Raw genomic sequence first — 22,463 nt, 5'->3', positions numbered from 1 at the left:
TTCTGAAGGGGTAGATACTCAATTAGCCTCCTCTCAGAGGCTTTCTTCTTTGGGAAGAATGGGAAACATGCTTTGACCTTTGGACCTCTGGTTGAATTGACCAGAGTTCTGTTGTCTTTCAATGCAATTTTCCTTCGCAATATTGAGGGTCATTGTGTCAACCATCTCTAGATTCCTCCCTGATGCTTGTTCTTTCTCCATAACACCCCCTCTTCCCCCACCTAACCCCTAGCGCTTCCCTCCCTGCTGACTGAGATGTTCTCTGGAGCATCTTTGGCAGGTGGACTTCTCAAGGTTATGAGTGTGCCATTGTGTGTCCTGGGGAGGATACACAAGCTCGCTGGGAGTGTAGGGCCCCCTGCCTGGCCCCAGGAGCTTGGCTGGCAATCAAGGATTCTTATCTGGAGTTTGGTACCTCCCAGGCAAGCAACCCTCAACTGGGTTCCCCCTCTCTTTTAAATGGACCTTTTTTTTTGGTCGCATTTTCCACCAAAAAAGCTATTCCTGTGAATGCTTTATTGCTTGGCCTTTCACTATAGCCATTGAGTTATCTCAGAGCTGGTTTGTAAAGTCCTACTCAGGCCCTTTGACCACTGCCCAACCTGTCCTTAGTAAAGTTAACAGTTCACCTTTACTTGGTGCTCTAGGTTAGGCTTCTTAAACTTTTTTCTACTCATGATCCTTTTTACCCGAGAAGTTTTTACTTGACCCCAGGTATATGGGTATATAAAATAGGTATACAAATCAAACATTTGGTGATAATAAATCATAAAGAAATTTATTTTAAAACAATTCTTTGGTATACATGTAATTTTACCATTTATTAAAGACGAGAGCAAATTTACATTCTGAGATGGCTGTGCTTGTTTATTTTTACATAAAGAATTAAATCTTGGAATATTTGATACTGCAGGACATAGTGCATCTTCAATGTTTTTTCAGAGCTGATTGATATTTTGATTTTATAATCTTCAATGCTGAGAACATCACTTTGCCTAAATACATAGTACAAAATGCGGAAGCATGTTTAGGGCCATTTCCAAAATTGTTGGAATTCTGTCCTAATCCCAAGCCAAAATTCATTTAATGATTTTGTATGTACAGTAAAAACACTGCCATTCATAACATACAATAGTCTAGAATGAGGTGTTTCTGGCAACCTTCATTGGCATTCTGTGGTGTGATGGCATGCATTGTAAAGTGCGAATGTTGCGTGTTCAGAACCAAGGGTATAGCGAAGTTGGGAGATGTAACACAGGCAAGTACTGCCAGAAACACCTTGAATTCATTATGTGTTTGATTTTGAATTAATTTTTGGTCATTGTGCATTAAGAAACCTTTTATTGTTGCCAGATTTTTTGGGACCCCAACATTCAGTTACACCACTCCATATGGGGTCACTACTCACAGTTTAAGAAGTGCTGCTGTAGGTGGTGAGGGACTTGACATTCAGGATTTCATCTGAGTCTCCTGGAAAGCAGGTGCCATTATCTCCCACTTTTTACAGGTGAGGAAACTGAGGCTCGGAAGTTAAGTGACTTGACTAGGGTCACACAGCTAGCAGAGAGAGAGGAGGCAGAATCTGACTCTTCCACAACCAGAACTCTCTTCCCTCTGCCCTGCTATGTTTCTCTGCCACCCCACCCCCACAGACCAGGAGCCCTGCCAGCCCTGTTGTCAAAAACAGACAATTACAGGCAGAAAAATCTAACACCAGGACAAAGAAAACTCCTCAAGCATGATTTTCATCCCAGGGACTCTGGCTCTGACATGCCTGAGGCCACAGTGGCTGAGTCCCAGAGGCCAAGGCTGCCTGTGAAGTTGGGCCAGAGAGGGGGACACCAGGGTGGAGGAAATCCCACTCTGGGTGGTGAGAATTTGCATCTTACTTCCTTATATGAGCCTCCTGAGCAGCCTGCCAGGTGTTTGCTTAACTCTGTTTAACTTCGTTTATTTGCCTCTAAGTAAGCACTTGAAACTTCTATCATATTTGGTATGCAGCAGTCCCTCGGTGGCTTGGGCTTGTATAATCTGGGGTTTTGAAAGGGAGGCAGCCCTAGCTTCTTTTACAGGTGAGGAACCTGAGGCCCACAGTGACAGAGACTTGGGTGGAGTGCAGAGGTCATGAGAAGCACTGCCAGGACCTGAGCCCTGACCTCTGAGGCCAGATCAGGTCTGCTCCCCGCTCCACTTGGCAGAGAGATCAGTGTGACTGGCATTCCAGCGGGAACCTTCCACTACTGACAAACCCAGTTAAACACCTACTTTCCTGAAGCATTTGGACGGGTGCACTGATTGGTAGAAAGTGGCGGCAATTTCTGGGTTCTGGGCATAGAGGACTGGATTTGGCATCAGGGCAGGCCTAGCTCACCCCCTCCCTCAGACACTAGCTGACCTTGAGCAAATCGCAACCTCTCAGAGCCTCAGTTTTCTTCTCTGTAAAATGGGAATTACCTAGCACTCCACTCACAGGCTTGTAAGAATCAAGTGAGTTAACATACATGATGTGCTTTGCAAACTCTATTACTGTTGCTGCTGCCGCTGATTGATTGTTCAAAATTCTAGCAATAACAGAGAAAGAGCTTTATAACAGATGGGCCACCTCCAAATTCAGCGTTCTCCATGTTCTCCATTTGCAAACTGGGCATGTTTCCCTATATATATTGTGCATTTACTACCTGTGTAGAGGCGTCTCCACCCCTCAGAATTTAGGCTTCTAGTGAGCAAGGACTCACTTTTGTCATTTTTGCTTTTGAATCCCTGGTTCCTGGCACCCAGTAGATGCTTAATAAGTGCTTATGCAACCACTTGAAGTGCTTTCCTTCCTCTTCTTAGAGGTGTACCTACCCTCTCAGACTCAGTCACTTTGTGGCCCGGTTACAAGGACAGCCTGATATGTGACAGGGCACACACAGAAATGCAGATGCCAAAACTGAAGGGCAAGAAGGAAGCTTGTTTTGGCTTGTATAGAGGCATAGACGATCAGTCTTGAAGATGACACAAGGGTGGAAGGGATGAATAATAGATACCAGAGTCAGCATCCGAAAGAATCACGGCAGGTACTCTGGACTGAATCTAATACAACAAAATTCAATAAGAATAAATGGTAAGTTTTACACCTGGGTGATTCCCTCCCTCCCCCAAATGAATTTGCAAGTATAAAACAGGAGCGGCATTAAGAGAAAGCAGTTCTGGAAAAGATCTGGAGTTAGTGGCTTTGACCCAAAAAGCTAGCGCAAGCCTGGGCTGCATTAAGACAGGCAGGGATAGGGCATTGGTAGGGCCACTATACTCCGCCCTCAGCAGACTTCATTCGGGGTATTGTTGGTGTTCTGGTACTGCTGTTTAAGAGAGATGTTGGTAAGCTGCAAAGGGTCCAGAGCACAGCCGGCCTCGTGAAGGGCGTGAGGTCCGGGACATACACTGCTTAGGGAAAAGAACTGGGCATGTTTAGCCACAGGAAAGAGGACTAGACTCAGGGGAGACGTGATACCTGTGGGGTGGAGTAAAGATTGGATTGGTTCTGTCTGACCCCAGAGGGCAGAACTGGGGGGAAGCCTCCAACTGGCAGATTTAGGTGAGAAGTCAAGAACAATGTCCTCAGTTAGGGTTGTCCCAAAGTGGAATGTGCTGCCTCATGACATGGTGGGTTCACTCTCCTTGGAGGTCCTCTGGATGACCACGGCCAGGTACGATGTAGTGGGGATCCCTTCTGTGTATAAGTTGGGCTAGCTGGCTGCTGAGATGACTTCCAAATCTGGGATTCTGTGATCCCATGAGACCCAAATTCCTACTATCTCATCTCCATAAAGTCTTTCTGAGAACAATCCCTGTAGAGGTGGAGGGAAGATGGTGAAGGCGGAGGGAGTGGCACCAAGCTCCTCTCCACAATATCGTCCAAGCATAGCTAGAAAATGTGTCAGTATATATTACTAACAAAGCCCAGCAGCAAGAGGTAGAAAGAGAAATTCCACTTAAAATTACTGTAGACATTACAAAATATTTGGGAGTCTATCTGCCAGAACAAAACCAGGAACTACATGAACACAGTTAACAAAACATTTTTCACACAAATAAAGTCAGATCTAAATAATTGGAAAAATATCAGTTTCTCATGGGTAGGCCGAGCTAATAGAATAAAAATTATAATTCCACCTAAATTAATTTACTTGCTCAGCACCATACCAATCAAAATACCAAAAAATTATTTTATGGAGCTAGAAAAAACAATAACAGAATTCATCTGGAAGAACAAAAGGTCCAGAATATCAAGGGAACTAATGAAAAGAAATGCTAGAGAAGGCGACCTAGCCATTCCAGATCTTAAATTGTATTATAAAGCAGCAATCATCAAAACTACTTGGTAGAAGCTAAGAAATAGCATGGTGGATCAGTGGCATAGGTTAGGTTATGCAAGACACAACAGTCAATGACTATACTAGTCTATTATTTGATAAATCCAAAGACTCCAGTTTCTGGGATAAGAAATCATTATTTAACAAAAAATGCTGGGAGAATATGGAAATATGTATGGCAGAAACTGGGCGTAGACCAACATCTTACCCCCTATACCAAGATGAAGTCAAAATGGGCACAGGATTTAGTTGATACTATAAGCAAACTAGAAGAGCAAGGAATAGTTTACCTTTCAGATCTATGGAGAAGGGAAGAATTTATGATCAAACAAGAGATAGAGAATATTTTGAAATGCAAAATGGATAATTCAATTCAATTAAAAAGTTTTTGCACAAATAAAGCCAATGCATCCAAGATTAAGAGGGAAGCAGAAAATGAGAAAAGAACTTTTACAACCAGTGTCTCTGATAAAGTCCTCATTTCTAAAATATATAGAGAACTGAGTCAAATTTATGAGAATACAAGTCACTCCTCAACTGAAAAATGGTCAAAGGATATGAACAGGCAGTTTTCAGAGGAAGAAATTAAAGCTATCTGTTATCATTTGAAAAAAATGTTCTAAATCACTATTAATTAGAGAAATGCAAATCAAAATGACTCTGAGGTACCATATCACACCTATCAGATTGGCTAACATGACAAAACAGGACAATGATAAATGTTGGAGAAGATGTTGGAAAATTGGAACACTAATGCATTGTTGGTGGAGTTGTGAACTGATCCAACCGTTTTTTTTTTCTTTTTGGCAAGGCAATTGGGATTAAGTGACTTGCCCAGGGTCACACAGCTAGTAAGTGTCAAGTGTCTCAGGCCAGATTTGAACTCAGGTCCTCTTGATTCCAAGGCCGGAGCTCTATCCATTGCACCACCTAGTTGCCCCTAATGATCCAACCATTTTGGAGAGCATTTTTGAACTATGCCCAAAGGGCTATAAAAATGTACATACCCTTTGATCCAGCAATAGCACTTCTAGATCTGTATCCCAAAGAGATCATACAAATGGGAAAAGGACCCACATGTACAAGGGTATTTGTGGCAGCTCTTTTTGTGGTGGCAAAGAATTGGAAATTGAGGGGATGCCCATGAATTGGAGAATGGCTGAACAAGTTGTGGTATATTAATGTAATGGAATCCTACTGTGCTCTAAGAAGTAATGAACAGGCAGTCTTCAAAAAAAAAAAAACCTGGAAAGACTTACATGAACTGATGCAGAGTGAAATGAGCAGAACCAGGAGAACACTGTACACAGTGACAGCCACATTGTGCAATGACTGACTTGGATAGACTTGTCTCTTCTCAGCAATGCAAGAATCTAAGACAATTCCAAAAGACTCATGATGGAAATTGCTATCCACGTCCAGAGAAAGAACTATGGAGTTTGAATGCAAATCAAAGCTTACTATTTGCTCTCCTTTTCCCTTGCTGTTTTGTTTTATTGCTTCATTCTTATGGTTCCTCCCATTAGTTCTAATTGTTCTTTACATCATGACTAATGGGAAAATATTCTTAATGTGAATGTCTAAGTAGAGCCTATATCAGATTGCAAGCAGTCTTGAGGTGGGGGAGAGCAGTGGGAGGGGGAGAAAATTTAAAACTTAAAAGCTTATGGAAGTGAATGTTGAAAACTAAAAAATAAAGTATTAAAAAAAAAAAAAAAGAAAATGCGTCACACTGAATCCAAAGCTGTCTTCCACTGTCACTGAGAATCTCTTGGGTCAAGTCCAAATAAAAGAGAGATTCTCCATAGATAGTTGAGGCTCTCTGGATATCCTAAGCTCTAGTACACACAGGACCTCGTCAATGATCATTATCCATGACCACTCCAAAGAGATAGGCCCAGGTATTCGTACAGGAGTAACTCTTCCATAGAGAAGCCCAGATCCTGTATTTTCCCCAGTTCTCTTCCTTTATCACAGAGCATTTCCTCATACTTTCTCCCCACAGGGCAGAAGGGGCAGCTTGCCATCCTCAGGTTCAGGGCTAGCAGGGGTATTGGAAGTGGAGAGGGTTGCTACTAAAGAATTTGGTAAAGAGGCTCAGGACGGCTGGTACTTCGCACATCCTTACTTCATGCAGATGCAGGATAGGTATGAGCCCACGCTGGTCTCTTTATGCCTCCTTGCAAAATTCTACCCTGTGCTAGGGCAGCATGAGGTGAGAGCAAGAAGAAAACTTCAGAAAATAAAAGAAAACGCCATGATTCCTTCCAGGGGCTCTTCCTAATGTACAGCGATCAATGCCGTGAGGTTCTCAGTACACACTGTTTAATAAACGCCTTTCTATCTTTATACTCCTCAGCTTATGTCCCCAAACCTCAGTTTTTCTCACTTTACTCTCTTCCCCACAGAAGATAAGCCAGCTCCTGCTCCTTCCTTCTCGGAATGGTCCTGTCCACCACACATGCCCGGGTGTGACCCGCAGTCCCCAAAAGGAGGTTGTTAACTGCTTGCTTTTGGAGGGAGAGGCTTCCTCGGGGCTGCTTGGGGAAATTGTCTCCCACTCTCCAAAGAGGTGACGTACTTGTAATGGGGGGAACGGGGCCAGGCTAGTCTGCTCCTCCCTCTTGCTTCAGTGAGCCCTTGGACTCCCTAATACAATAGCTCAAACTCATCTGTCACAGGGCGGCGAGTGCTGGCTGGGCGGCTTTGTCTGCAATCTTCTCTCTCTGGGGTTTCTGGAGTTTTGAACAACCATTAATAACAACAACAATAATAACTAACCTCTATTTGATGCTTTAAGGTTTGCAAAACCCTTTGTGTCTGTTAACTCCATTATTTCTCACAAGCCTGGGAAGGGAATGCCATCATATCCCCATTTTGCAGAGGAGGAAGTCGAGGCTCCAGAGGCGGAGGGAATGAGCTCAGGCAGATCGCCCTTCTTAGCCCAGCCCTCCGGCCATTTCACACAGCCCTCCCTTTGGGCACGCACACTGGACAGGCCATATTGGAATGATTTCGGGTGGAAGGATCCTAAAGACGCGGTGCACATTTGCCTGCCTTCCTCCAAAGAGCAGCCGAACACGAACAAGGCTTCCCTTGATGGCTGAGTCATTTTGTGAATGTGAATTATTACCAGCGATAGCAGTCGCACGGAGTCCCGAGGAGGGGACGCTGTTTGCTCCTAAACCAAAGGCCTCCAGGCGCCTTTCAGAGATCGCTCCGTCCCCCCTCCCCTTTCACCCGTCACTGGCCGTTTGCTGCACATTCCAGACCCTCCACTTTGCCAGTTCTGTTCTCCTATGGACTGAGGAACTGGAAATTCAGGTTTGTTACATTGTGTAAAGTGAAAGTAATTAGGCTGAGGGTCTGTTCTTTGACTGTGGTGTTTGTGTTTTACTGTTGGAAAAAAAAAAAGTGCCTTGGGGTAAGGGAGAAGTTGGTGCCATGCCTGTTGTGATCAGTCCTGCCCCAAGCTGGCCTCTGGTCTAAACTCTACCCACTACTATCTCAGAGATGCGAAGACAGGACTTAGAGCTGGGAGAGGCCTCAAGGTTAATGAGGCCAATCTTCACATACCTAAATGGCGACATGGTGGCCCCGAGAGGACAAGTGTTTGCCTAAGGTCACCCGTGAAAGGCAGAGAGAGGCGGGTGGCATCCCAGGCCTTTGGTCAGAATGCTATCAAGCTATGAAGCCTGGACTGGGAATTAGGGAACCAGATGGAAATCCAGCCTCTGGCACCTACCACCTGTGTGTTCTTGGCTAAGGAATTTGATCTGTCTTAGCCTCAGTGTCTTTATCTATCTATCTATCTATCTATCTATCTATCTATCTATCTATCTATCTATCTATGTCTATCTATCTATCTATCTGTCTGTCTGTCTGTCTGCCTGTCCATCTATCTACACACATATGTGAGCATGTTTGTTTGTCTAAGTATAAATATATATGTATATACAAATGTATATGTATAAATATATGTATATATACATATATAAATACATATGAATATATGTGTATATATGTGTGTGTGTATGTATGTGTGTGTATGTATGTATGTATGTATGTATGTATGTATCTATCTATCTATCTATCTATGAAGGCTTGGCCTGGTTGACCTCTCAGGACCCTTCTAGGTCCCTGTCACTTCTTTCTGAGTGGGAAGGTGTTGGTCTAAGGCCCCATCTTAAATCTCTAGGATTTGGTTGCATCTGGACACTTTTGGGGGGAGGTGGTGAGAGAGTTCCATTTGATAGAAAGCAGAAAAATCTGGACAGATTGTGAGTCACTGGCTTTGTGGTCTCAGTGCCCTTCCCTCAATCCTGGCAGGGGACTTTTCGTCCTGGCAGGATTGGCCCCTTGGCGGAGGACAGAATCTTCGAGTTAACCCCCCTTGCCTTGGAATTGCCCAGCTTTGGATGTCCTGAAGGCTCCTCCATCTAAGGGCATTGGGACAGCCATCAGGGAATCCTGACTTGGATCCAGTGTGGGGTAAAGTGGCCATTTGTGGGAAGGTTTGGAGTCCTTTGTGGAGGAGGCTACCCCCAGCATTAGCGCCTGATGAGTTGGGTTCCTCTGCAGCTCTGCTCCTTTCCTCTCCCTCCCGTGCCCACAAACCACCAGCCAACACTGTTGGGTTGTGTGGGGAAGAGGCCATGGATGCCTTCTGGTGCGTTTCATTTTCTTTGGTTCCTGCCGTATCAGGGTGGATTTCTTGTTAACCACCAAACAGAAAGAGCATTTAATTTCAGGTAGAATTCAACTGGTCATCGAGCATTCAAGTTCAAAACTCATTATCATTGTTGCCTATGGAGGCCTTGTAAGGAAGCTGCCGTGGGCCAAGTGCTTGGGGATCCTCCAGCCTATTTCATGGTACGGTGGAAATGCCTCCGCCTCTTGAGTCAGAGGAGGTGGGTTCAAATCCTGCACATCCTGTTCTCTGTCTGGGTGACCTTGGACAACCCATCCTCTCTGGGCCTCAGTTTCCTCATCTGTACAAGAGGAAGATTTCCAATGTATGTTGCAGCTCTCGGTCTATTATCTTGTCTGTATTCTTTCCCTTTTTATTATGAACTTGATAATGATAAAAAAAATAAGAAATATTCAAGTACAGATACAAAAACTTTAAAATTTTTACATGAAACCAAAAACTCCCACCACAAATCATCTATTTAGAGCTGGAAGGGATAGCAGAAACCATCCAATCCAAATCCTACACATTACAGATGAAGAAACTGAGGCCCATGGGATGAAGTGACTTGGGGTTTGAATCCAGAACCTCTTCTCTTTGTTCCAGGAGCATGGGCTAAATACCACAGAATAGGAGATAGGCCCCAGCCATTTCAGTTTTCAGAAAGGGGAAGACCAATACTTCAGACCGTAGACTGGATTGATGAATGGACGATTTGAGAGTGTGTGGAAGAGACGAGGTGGTTGCTACAAGTTAGCATGGATTTATAAAGGGCAAATCATGTCATCCATGCTTCGTTTTCTTTCATGAGTTCCTCTTCCCACTCTACGGAGCCATCAGGGACTGTCAGGTGCTCCCCTACCCCCTAATCCAAGTATTGGGAAGGTGCCCTTACTCCCAATGAGTGCTGAAAATGAAGGAAGGTCCAAGAGGATAGGACTGGCAAGTCCAACTTGGAGCCAGCCACAAACTGCCTCTGTAACACTCCCAAGAGAAAGTCATCAACCTTGGCTTGAAGGTCTTCCATGATGGGGAACCCTGGTATCCCAAGGCAGCCCGTTCCACTTTGGGCTAGCTCTAATTGAAGGTTTTTTGTTTGTTTTCTGACATCTAGCCTAAACTTGCTTCTCTAAAACTTCCACCCACTACTCCAGGTTCTGTCTGCTTTGGGGCCAAACAGAACAAGTGTAACCCTCCTCCACATGAAAGCCCTTTAAATATTTGAGGACAGCCAAGAAGACCTCATTAGGCTTCTCTTCTCCAGGCTAAACACCTCCTAATCCCTTCAACCAATATTCATCAACCCTGCATTTCACTTCTCGCCACATCTGGGTCACCATCCTCTGGACATTCTCTTGCTTGTCAATGTCTTTCCTAAAATATGTATGTCAGATCTGAGCACAATATAACCTGATCTAACCAGAGCATAGGACAGAGGGGCTGCCACCTCCTTTTTCCTAGACCATATGCCTGAATGGGTACCTTGTACAGCTTAGTGGTGCGGTAATAGTGTGGGACTTAGGAGCAAGGAAGACTGGAGGTCAGACGGTAGCTGTGGGATCTGGGCAAATTACTTGACCTCTCTGAGCCTCAATGTCCTCATCTGTAAAATGGGAGTAATGGTAACACATACCTCCCAGGGTTAAAGTATTACATGGGCTAAGACAGGGACTTAAAGAGCCCTAGAAATTCTAGCTATTATCCTTAATGTCGCTCCTTTGGATGCTCTATCATGCTGTTGACCCAGCTGTCCTCTTTGTCCTGTTCCTCTGAATTCAAAGGTAGAATCCTGGTAATCCTGAGGAGAGCTGAGGTCCTGTCTACATAGACAAGGTCACCAAGGCTGGCTCATATTTCCGTCAAGCCGCTCATTTTGTCAGCCTTTGAGAACAATGTTGCTTCAGCTGGCATGTTGGGTTCTTACTATGACCCATGTCTAAGCTGTCACAGTGCTATGTGTCCCATGTGTCACTGTCCAGGTATATCATTTCATCGGGGTGGGGGGAACTCCCACATTGTACCTCAGAAGTTGAATACAACGTTATCGTTTTACAGAATTGCCCTGGATCAGCCAGCTGGAAAGTAGCAAAGGCAGGCTTCGGATCCAGGCTGGAGTCTCCCAGCCTAGCATGTTCTCTGCTTTGGAGCAGTACCTCTCATACCCAGATGGGCAATTTCAATGTTATCTGATTATAGAAGCAACCCTATATGCATTTCAAGTGAGAAATCAGTCTTTCAAAAACGACACCTTCAACACTCAAAAAAAAGAGATTTATTTAAAAAAATAATCATGGCTTACTGTTGTGAATGCTCTTTCTTTCTTTTTCTTTTTCTTTTTCAACTAATGCATCTAACACCAAGTACAAAATTGCTGTAGCAACATGAAGCCATAATCCTAATTCTGTACATAGACCAGTGTTTCTGTGTTTCTCAACAAAAATCTGCCTGATCTCTTCAATACTCCAAAAATTAAGGCTGAACATAGAGAATAGAAGTGTAGATCTTTTCTTTACAATTCAGTCTTTAGTAACTTCAGGGCTTTCTTCATGTTGTCAAGCACTAAAGAGAAAAAAGATGAAAACATAGATGAAGTTAGGTAGGCAGTGGTGATACTTCACAGTCAATAAGGACATGCAGATGTGTTCTGGAAAATACGGAAATTTGTTGGCTATAGTGTCAAGTATTGGACTCACGGGGAAAATATGTGATAAAATCAGGTAAGTGATTGTGTCACCAGAAAGCATTTTCAATTGGTAGTTGTTGTCTGGGCTGTCTAATAACAAAACTTAGTTCCAATGGCAGAAACTGTTTTAGGCCAATTTGGAATTTATCTTTCAAATACATCTTTCCAATGTTGACCAAAGGGCCAAAATAAAACAGGTCAAGATGGGCAATGGGCATTATAGAAAGGATAGGAGGTTGTGAATGGAACTTTAATGAGTTTTTCCTGATGTCACTCACCTAAGGACAGTACTCATTATCTTTGCCCTGCAGCCATTTCAGAAGATACCCCAGTAGGCTGCCGTTGGTGCCCCCCAAGTGCTCATTGACAAAACCTTTCCCACTGGCCATGAAAATTAGCCTGGGTTTCATTTGGAATGAACCAGATTCGTTGCTCTGAGTCTGTGTGTTTGGACACTGAAACTTTCTCAATGGACCATTCAGCTTTGTGTCAGTTCATATAAAAACATACAAAATATTTTTAGACAATATTTGCCCTCAATTTCTAGGTGGGTGTTACACTGGCATTGGAATGTCTCCCCAAGATCACGTGATACCATAATGCTTCATTTTACGTAAATGTAAAGAGACAGAGAAAGCTTTGTGCTGACTAGAAAATAGCAGAAAAACCAGAAATGTCGTTGGAAGATAAATGCTCTAAGAGTGGGGACATGGGCAGCAAGGTTGGGGCTGAATGGCCTTGTGGTCTTTGATTATCTTTTGTTCTTCTTGAAATCCATTTACATGTCGATTGGGGGAGGATCTTGAGACCAAGTAGGATTTCTTCACCATAGCCTTCACATAATTACTGTGTTTGTTTGTTTGTTTTTAATTTTTAAGGTAGAGGCCCCAAAATACCTTTCAGAGAAAACACAAGTCACCTATCAGAGGTTAAATAGGCACAATGTATTTTCTGACTCTGAGTCAGGTAGTTCTCTGGAGCCAAGTCCTTTAAATTAGCACCAGATAGAGATAGTTAAAACAACAAATCTAAGACAATCTGGCTGGCTTTGACTTCTAGTCTAAGTGCAGTGACCCATAGCCTTACAGGACAAACAGCAAAAAAACAAACAAAAAACAAAAAAACTTAGCCTCTCCATATCACTGAGAGTGGTTTGGAAACATCTGAATAAAGAAGCACAGAATGTAGGAGCGTAGAAGAGCATCCTGCATCCTCCAGCTCCAAAGGAAGGGCCTTTTCTGTCACCCCACAGTGCTTTCTAGTTTCTCCTGGCCCCCTTCTTGCTACGTCTCCCTCTGTTCCTTCTCTTCCCTTGGGTAATACGTACACAGTGGAGCGTCAGCAGGTTCATAAGCATAGAGTCGGTTGGAGTATCTGCCGGTAATATCTGCTCTAACTGTCAAGGATGGGTCTGCAGAGGAAAACAAAAGCCCCAATCAATTTTCAAGTAGCCCCTACTATGGAAAGAAGCCTAAATAACCACTTCCTGTGAAAAGGAACATGACTGGGTGGGTGGTCCTCAGTCAAACAGTGCCTTCATCCAACCTGGCATTCTCCCTCTGGAAGGCAGGAACCAGGATAAGTTAAGAAAAGTTAACTGGACAGTGCATGACGTTACCAAGTCACTAGACACATTTAGTTAGCATACTGAGTTCTCTAGATTTTACCGAGAGTTGTGTCCAGTTCTGCCTCAAACAGCTACCTGGGAGTTTTCTGGGCTTGGTATGAGTTCGCACCTTAAGCTCAAGGCTCATTTTTGTTAGTGAGAATAAGGGAAAGAGGAGGAATTAGGAAGGATTAGCATCATGACATTCCTCTGTCGTGTCGTTCCCCACCATCTTTGTTATATTGTCCCAGGACTGAATATTGCAGCAAGGATGCCATGCTCAGAATTGATAAATAAGACCCAGCACCTACCTACAAACATGATGCGAGGGACATACTGGCCATCGGGGGACAGGTGCTTGTCAGTGGTTTCGTACTGTAATTTAAAAAGAACAATTAGTGTTCTAGGTCATGCTTCCCCCAGTTAATAATGAGTCTCAAACATCACCAGGTGTCTATTATGTGACTAGTAATGTAGCAGGGGTTATGGCCTATAGAAAATAAAGCATGGAAAACCATTCCATGCCCACAAGCAGTTTACAATCTAGCTAGAGAGGAGAGATGCGCATGCCTGGAAAAGCTGGAGAAAAAGACTAGAGCCTGTGTGTTATTTTTATACAACTCACATACCTATAATGTGTTCTAGAGTGCAGGATAATCAAATCCACTAAGAAAGGGAGAAAAAAAAACTCTTGGTTCAAATCCTGGGCAGTGACTTCCTACCTGGGTGAGTTTGGTCAAGGTATTTCATTTCTCTGGTCCTCTAAAATGATGGGATTGCACTAGATGACCTCTGAGGTCTAGAACTTCCCAGTTCTAAATTTCTGATCTTCTACTTTCTATCTCTTCCTCCCTTCCTCCCTTCCTTCTTTCCTTTCTTCCTTTCTAGAAGTTACTTTAGAAATTATTATGGATTTAGTGAATAAAAAAGTTTATTTTCAATGACTTTAAAAATAGGTTGTATCTGGAAAAGTAACAGATAGGGAAGGTAATAGAAAATATATCACATGAGGAATAGTATTGTGCCCAGAGCAAGTACCAAAAATAGACTTAGAGCAAACACTAGCTCAAGAGAGGTTCTGGGAGAAATCTCAGATCTTGAGTCACAAGTTCCCGTGAGCGACAGGGGAAAGGACTCTGCAGCGAAAGGTGGTGGCTCGGGGGCGGGGGTGGGGGGTGGGAGAGGAGGGCAGGGTTGCTCTGGGCTGGGGAGAAGTTCAGAGCTCACTAAACATTATTTCCTTTGTTTTTTCAGTACCATGGTAATAACACAACGTTTGATCCAGGTGGGTAGTTTCCAGGTAACCTAGTAAGGACTGCTAATAGAACAGGTGGAGTCATGGAAAGCATGGCATTTAACATCTGAGGACACGTATTCAAATTACACACACTCACACACACAAAAATATATAAATATATGCACATATAAATACCTGAATATACTATATGCCCAGGCTGTCCCTAAAGTCTTAGAGAGCCATTTTAAGCTTGAATAACTTCATATGTCAAAATATTACAAATTCACAAAACGATCACTTGAAAGTTTAATTATTTACGCTTCTTTCTCACTTGGATTTGTGAATTTTTAATAATAAAATGTTCACTTTTTTTTTTAGGCAATTGGGGTTAAGTGACTTGCTCTGGGTCACACAGCTAGTAAGTGTCAAAGTGTTTGGTCTGAGGTCGGTTTTGAACTCAGGTCCTCCTGACTTCAGGGCCGGTGCTCTATCCACTGCACCACCTAGCTGCCCCCAGAATGTTCATTTTAATAAGATGGAATGCCCTTCCAGTATATACTGTGTCTGCGCCAATTTCTGGATAACACTTTCTCAAGATGGTGAATCAGTGGAGGAATTCCTCTTGTGTGGCCACCTCAGTTGCCTGTTCTATCTCCATTAGACTCTTTCTTGTGAGGCTCATATCAAAAGTGTTATGGATGATCTTGGATACCCAGGATCACAAATTTAATCCTTCAATCTCTGAGAAATAGCTGATGAAAGATTCAAAAGAGTTCAGAAATTGACTGGCATGATGTTTAGCGCAAAACAGTGGCTAAGTTGAATTTTAATAACATCAATATTTTCAAAATTTAAATAATGAACCTCTCAACCACACACACATACAGAGTCCTAGTTCCACCAGCCCATTCAATGTGTCCACAAGTCACTTAGTGAAATCAAAGATGGACTGGAAAATTTTGACAAATGAAAGATCTTAATGACCATCAAAAGCAAAATCGAGGAAGTTTAACTTACAATTAGATTGAGAAGAACAAATTTGTCTGCCAGTTTCTGGATCTCATTACTTTCTGCAAACGCTTTCTTCAAAGCTGCAATAAAAAGACTGATTTTAAGCTCTCAGAACCAGAGCTACGTCTCCACCCCAACCCCCACAAAGTGTATATGCTTATGAGAAGCAACACCCAAAGAACTAATGAAAACATTTCAGAATTGTTCCTGTTGGGCTTTTGAGGTGGCCTGATACTGAGGCGGCCAAATTAACGTCTCATTCATCACTGTGGGAGCTATTGTTCTCTGCCTTGTGTTGAGCCAATCACTTAGTTCTTTTTACATATTCCAGCTAAAGCAATACCACAGCATAGCCTACACTTGGTGTGGCTCATACTCCGTGGTTTCCAGAAACACATGGAAGGAAGCTTTGAAGTCACTTATAATTATTTTATAACAATGGCAGTTCCCCCCCCTTCTATTGGCTGTACCTTGACTGTGTGGGCACTCTTCCAAGTGGTGAATAATCATCAAGGGCTTGTTGCTAGAACAGAGAAGAGGGAGGAAGGGAGGGAGGGAGGGAGGGAGAGAGAGAGATAAGGAGAGGGAGGGAGAGAGGGAGAGAGACAGAGACAGACAGACAGAAACAGAGAGACAGACAGAGACATAGAGACACACAGAGAGAGACAGAGACAGAGAGAGACACACAGAGAGACAGAGACAGATACACACAGAGAAAGAGAGACAAAGAGTGAGAGGAGAGACACACACACAGACACAGACAGACAGAGAAAGAGACAGGGACAGAGGGAGACAGAGAGAGACAGAGACACACAGACAGACACAGACAGAGAGACAGAGAGAGAGAAGGGGAAAGGAGAGAAAGGAGAGAGTGAGGGAGAGAAACAGAGACAAAGGAGACAAAGACAAAGACAGAGTGGAGAAAGAAGGGAGAGAAGGAGGAGAGAGACAGGAAGGGAAAGAGAAGGAGAAAGAGTGATAGATAGTTGTTATTCATTTTCCACAAATGTATTTTTAATCTGTAACATCCTTCATAAATGGAGATTGTTTGATGTAGAGATCAAGTGACACTAGATGGTACTAGTGAGACCTTTTAAAGAAGAAAGAGGCGTGGCAGCCCTAAATTGGCCGACTTGCCGCTCCCTCCATATGGGACATCCCACTTCCCGCCTTGCACAGGCTGTCCTCCCTCCCCTTCCCTTGGAACCTTCGGAGCTCAGCCCAGCTGCCACCTCCTCCAATAGGATTTTACTTATTTTCCCAGGTGTCAGCCATCTCCCCTCCCTGAAATGATTTTGCATTGATGTTGTGTATACTTTATATTTACTTATCTGTGCACATATTTTTCCCTCAGTAGAACGTAAGCTCTTGGAGGGCAGGGACTATTTTTGTTTCTGTATTCCTATCCCTGCCACACATTAGAGGCTTAATAAATGCTTGTTGTTTACCTGGTCTTCGATTTGTATAAGGCTTCTTCATATGTCTGCGTCCAGAAAAGTTTATCACCCCAGCCTGGAGGGAAATCGACAGGTAGTTACCAGACTGATGCCATTTCAGACTCAAAATCATCAGGCAGGGATGGCAAAGCTTCAAGGCATATCTGGGCATGTCATGTTCAAGAAGGGATTTGGACTCTGAAAACTCAGGCTTAGAAAACAAAGCCAGGAGGACCGTATGATAAACTAAGCTATGGGGAATATCAACACTAGCATCTGCCGGGTCAGACCAATTTATGCCCTACAAGGCAGCAATGCCAACGGGAAGTACCATGAAGACAAGTAGTTCCTACCTCTGGAGAGGGTCTGGGGCAGCTTGGGCCGAGTTTCCTCCTTTGCCCCAGGTTTGGGTGTAATCTCTTTGGCCAGTGTGTGAGAGATGGCTACCAGGAGCAGGAAGATGGACACTGAAATCTTCTCCATGGCTAATGCTGAGGATGAAGAAGAGGAAAGAAAGGTGACTCACCTTTCAAAATCTCAGACTAAGACCCAAGGAGCTGCAGAAAGTGGACTTTGCTGGGCATGTAACATAGCCCTCCTTTGCTGGTCCGCTCTGCTGAGGAAATGGGATTTTGCCTCGCTAGTGATCTCAGGCACCGTGGGTGTCTTAACAGGACACTCAGAGAGTTTGTTTTCAATGAGCTCTTTAAAATATGCCAGTGATACTGTTCTTTGATAATCATCCGGAACCTCTATCCTCCTCTTCTATTCTGATGCTATGTTGATCATAGACAGGCCACTTCACTTTGCTGAGTCTCAGTTTCCTCATTAACTCCTCATTCCTCAGTAAAACAGGGATAATAATTTCCAAACTACCTATCTTAACAATTATTATGAAGAAAGTGCTTCCCACAATTCCGTTAAAGCGTCTATTGGCACGATCATCACTATTACTTGTGTAATCACTGTCACCATCTCCATCACCACCAACATCCTCACAAATAGCTCCTCATTGTCCTCAATTATCATCAATATCACCGTTATCATCGGCACAGTTATTATCCTATTGTCATGGCCATCACCACCATCTTCCTTGTTGCTATTGTCATCCCTATCACCACCACAAAAATCCCTACCAGGATCATCAGAAGCATTTTCTTTATCCTCCTCTTCCTTCTCCTCTTTTTCTTCCTCCTTCTCTTCTTCCTCCTCATTGCCAGCATTATCATCATCATTTCCACCATCAACATCATTATAACCACCCACCATTACCATGACCAGCATCATCAGAAGTAACCTCCTCCTACTCTTCCATATCAACCCCACCTGTCATCATTGCCATTAATACCTCTAGCATTATCCTTGTCATCACCACCATCATTCTCATAGTCTTCATTTTTCCCTTTGTTTTTGGTGAAAACCACCACTGGGGAAAAATGGAGGAGCTTTATCCAAAAGCAAAGCATCAGTGTTGGGGATGGTAAGTAGACAAATGCCTCATTTAGAGACAGCCGACCGTGTTACTTCTATCCTATTCAATTTGGAAACGTGTTTTTTAAAATCACCAAATGTGTACAAAACACTTATACTAGCTTCTGGGGGTACAGAAGCCCCACAAAAACAATTCCTGATTCCAAGGGGCTTATTTTCTGTGAGAGGGACACAACATAGGCAGAGTACAAAAACAATTGGGGGCTGGGGAGAGAGAGAGAGACAGAGAGGGGGAGAGAGAGAGAGACAGAGACAGAGACAGAGAGACAGAAACAGAGGGAGACAGAGAGAGACAGAGAGAGAGACAGACAGAGAGAGAGACAGAGACAGAGGCAGACAGAAAGAGACAGAGAGAGAGCACACTAAGAAGGGGAGGCTTCCTGGAGGAGGTGGTCCTTGAGTTGACCATCACAAAGCCTGTTTCTACTCTTCATGACGATGATACAACCCAAGAAGGACTCTTCTGACTCTGAAATGCTAAGACTCTGTGTATCCACATGCCTCACAGGACTAGCATAGGTCCAGCTTTCTTAACTATAGTCTAGAATGTTCCAAGCCTTGCTTACAGGAAATGCTGGGCTCATTTAGAACATCAGAACCAACTGAATGGTAAGGGAAGGTGGGTAAATGAATCAGTGAAGGATCAGGGACAGGTGGGATAGGTCCTGCTCTTCTGGAAGCCTCAGAGATTTGATCAAGCATTGATCTCATTGTGCCCCCTAAATGGCCTGTGAGAAAGGTACTATGTCTATCATTATCCCCATTTTACAGCTAAGGAAACTGATCCCCTGGGGGCTAAGTGACTTGCTCAGGCTCCCACAGCTGGTGCATGCCTCAGCTGGGATTCAAACTCCAGGCCCCTGAGCCCGAGTCCAGCCCTCTCCATTCCTGTCTCTGAAGAACACAGACATTTTCCACACGAAGCTTGTAATTCTCAGGTGGATATAATTTTGAACTTGATCAAATGCATAGAGAATTAATTGCACTGCCAAAGGTGCAGATGGGAAGAGCTTATGAGAGTCATTGGCTGGAATATGAATCTTGGTGCAGCACCAGCAGATAGAATGCTCTCCTGCTCACATAACAGTTCTTAAATTAACCAGTGTTTTCTTTTTTGAAAATGTAGAATTTGTTTTTACACCATTTTCATTTCCAAATATATTACTACCCTTCCCCTTCCTAAAAGTGTCACCTTTAACAGCAAAGAATAGAAAAAAGGGAGAGAAGGAAAGAAAAGCAAACTTGAGAACCACACCAAGCGTCTCTGCGAGTGCATGCAGCGTTCCACCCCTACGGTCTCCAACCTTTGCAAACAAGGGGGAGATGCGTTTCCTCATCCTCCTTCAGCGGGTAGTTGTTTTACATTCCAAGCACCACAGGACACATTTATTCACTTACACAGAAAGAAAAGGAAAGCCACATTCCCCAATTCCTGACCTGACAAAGAGCTGCTCAGAAATCTCTTTCCCTTCACCTCCAGATCCTAACCAAGTTCCATTTACTTTCTGGGGGCAATGAGGTGGTGAAGTTGATAGAGTGCTGGGCCTGGAGAAAGACCTCAATTCAAATTTGGTCTCAGGCACTTACTAGCTGCGTGATCTTCAGCAAGTTACTTAATCGATGTTTGCCTCAGTTTCCTTAACTGCTAGATCGGGATAATAATAGTAATAGCACCTCCCAAGGGTTGTTGTGAGGATGGGATGATAATATCGATAAACTCCTTAGCACAGTGCTTGGCGTATAGTAGGCTTTCAGTAATTTCTTGTTCCCTCTCCCTCCCCCTTTCTGGAAGCTTCACTCAGAGAAGTATGATGGATAAGCACTTATGAAGCACCTGCTGCATACGAGGCACTGTGCTGGGGGATAGTGATGTTGCTGTAGTTGTTAAGTCATTTTTCAGCCATGTCCAACTCTGTGTGTCCCCGTTAGTTTTCTCGTTTGTTTGTTTTTTGGCAAAGATCCTGGAGTGGTTTGCCATTTCCTTCCAGCTCATTTTACAGGTGAGGAAACTGAGGCAAACAGGGTTAAGTGACTTCCCCAGGGTCACTCAGCTAGTGAGTATCTGGGGCTGGATTTCAATTCAGGAAGATGAGTCTCCCTGACTCCAGGTCTGGCTCTCTATTCACCATGACCCCAGCTGCCCCTGGTGCGGGTGATACAAAGACTGAAAATGAATGTTTCAGATCTAACCGAATTCTCTAGGTACACTTCCTCTTTCAAAGGCACTTTCTGAGCTCTACAATGCCAAAGTCCCTTAAAGTCCAAAAGAACTATACTTGGCAAACTTCCTGCAAAGGCATTTTTATAACTGGTTGCCACCTTCTGGAAATATTGCTGTGCTGGGCACATTCATCTGTTGCTATGTACTCATGCACACACCCTGCATAGGATAAAGACTCGTTAAGAGCCAGTGGGACACCACTGTCCTAGCCCTCTTGGGCAGGGTTCTCGGCAAGCATTTCTGCTGAGACGTTGGGTCACTCTAGCACCCTCACCGGCTTCATGCCCTCCAACCTCAGCTGTGCCGGAGCCTGATAAAGACCTGGTGTCACTATCACAGTAGAAGAAAAGAGCAACAAGGATGTCTATTGGCAATATACAGGAAAAAAGCACGCCCCTTGAATCGGGCACAAAACCACCCTTGAGTTTGCTTGACCAGAGCAGAAGCCAAATTATCTTTGTTTATATGACATTGGCTTTGTAGTCAAATAAATTCATTTTAAAAGCAAAGGATGAATGAGAGTGACATTCTATCAATTGGCCCTTTTATGCATGGACAGTCTTCTGGCATCGATGATTTCCCTGGAGAACTTCAGTCAGCTGAAGAAAGTGACTAGTGGCATCCTTTTTGTGCCCAGAGGTGGTGGCCCCAGCCCCTCCCCTGAGAGTCCCTGCTCAGAAGGGACTGCTCACTTCCATTGCCCCAGGAACATAATCCAAGCCCCATGATCCTGTACACAGCCTGGGGCTGCTATGCCTGTTTACGGCCTCCGTCTCCTCCCAGGAATCTCTCCTCCTGCTAGGTGTACATCTCTATCTACGGGAATGCAAGGTCAGGAGCCTTACCTGCTGCCCCTCCCACCTGCACTTGCGGAAGAGCCAGGAGCCTGTTCCAAAGTTCTGAGTGTAGGTGTGCCAAGAGCCTCTATTTATGCACCTGAGCACACCCAATCCCACCCACCAGCCTGGCATTTACATATTGCTAACGGGGAAACCAACTTATCTTTGCCCCCAAAGATGAAACTCTCCTGGGCTAACAAGCTCTCCCCCCTTTAATAACCCATGAAGAAAACAACTGTTTGACTTACACACATTTTAAAATATCCATGCATGGGCATTTTGCAGGGGTTTTGAGGACCTGGGCAAATGGCCAAGTCCAGGTAAGCTTAAATCAAGACGGTGGATTTGCCTGAAGGCTGATTTGTCTTGATGTGATTGGATAGACTTAGGGGATTGGAGGCTACTGCTAGGGTGTGTGGCCTTTTTTTTCTCCCCTTTTGGTAGATATCTTTTGTTGAATTGAAGAAAAAAATGGACCAAGTGATTCAGAGGTTCTCGCTATGCTGATGTAGCCTTAGGTAACCAAGCCGTGCAAATAAACAATTTCCCATCCCAGACCTTTTCTCTGGCTGTTGAAACTTGTGATCCAGAAACTGGACGCTGGAAAACCTCAGCCAAAGGCTGACCGTGGAAGGTGATGCGGTTTCTGCGGAGTTTCTGTAAGTGTTTTCCTTTCCAGTAGCTTATTGCACATTCACAAACTTGTCGATTTGCCCTTCACAACGTCCCTTGCACCAAATTTTGCCTGGCTAGCCCTTTCTCTGCACTTACACAGCCCCTGCCTTGCTGAAGCAGTCTCCAATCCCTTCTCATCTGGACTAGATTGTATTTATTTGAATGGGAGCATTTCCAGTGTTGTCATTTGTATTCTTGTACTCATTATCTGTACTAGTC

At 43.9% G+C, this 22,463-nt stretch overlaps 1 protein-coding gene across 1 annotated transcript; it reads right to left on the bottom strand.

Annotated features, from left to right (window-relative positions):
• Nucleotides 1-11,338: 11,338 nt before the first annotated feature.
• Nucleotides 11,339-21,640, bottom strand: AGR2 (anterior gradient 2, protein disulphide isomerase family member). Its single transcript, XM_027872532.1, has 8 exons — nt 21,576-21,640; nt 17,372-17,509; nt 17,031-17,094; nt 16,053-16,105; nt 15,589-15,662; nt 13,646-13,709; nt 13,056-13,139; nt 11,339-11,604 (listed from the first exon to the last, which is right to left on the bottom strand). Exons 2-8 carry the CDS (start codon nt 17,499-17,501, stop codon nt 11,555-11,557), a joined length of 519 nt encoding a protein of 172 aa, XP_027728333.1. The 5' UTR covers nt 17,502-17,509; nt 21,576-21,640; the 3' UTR covers nt 11,339-11,554.
• Between the last annotated feature and the right edge of the window lie 823 nt (nt 21,641-22,463).

The sequence above is a fragment of the Vombatus ursinus genome, unplaced genomic scaffold (genome assembly GCF_900497805.2).
Source record: "Vombatus ursinus unplaced genomic scaffold, bare-nosed wombat genome assembly UNPS02014799.1, whole genome shotgun sequence".
In the NCBI taxonomy this organism is placed as follows: domain Eukaryota; kingdom Metazoa; phylum Chordata; class Mammalia; order Diprotodontia; family Vombatidae; genus Vombatus; species Vombatus ursinus.
This window is presented reverse-complemented; position numbering and strand designations above follow the sequence as displayed.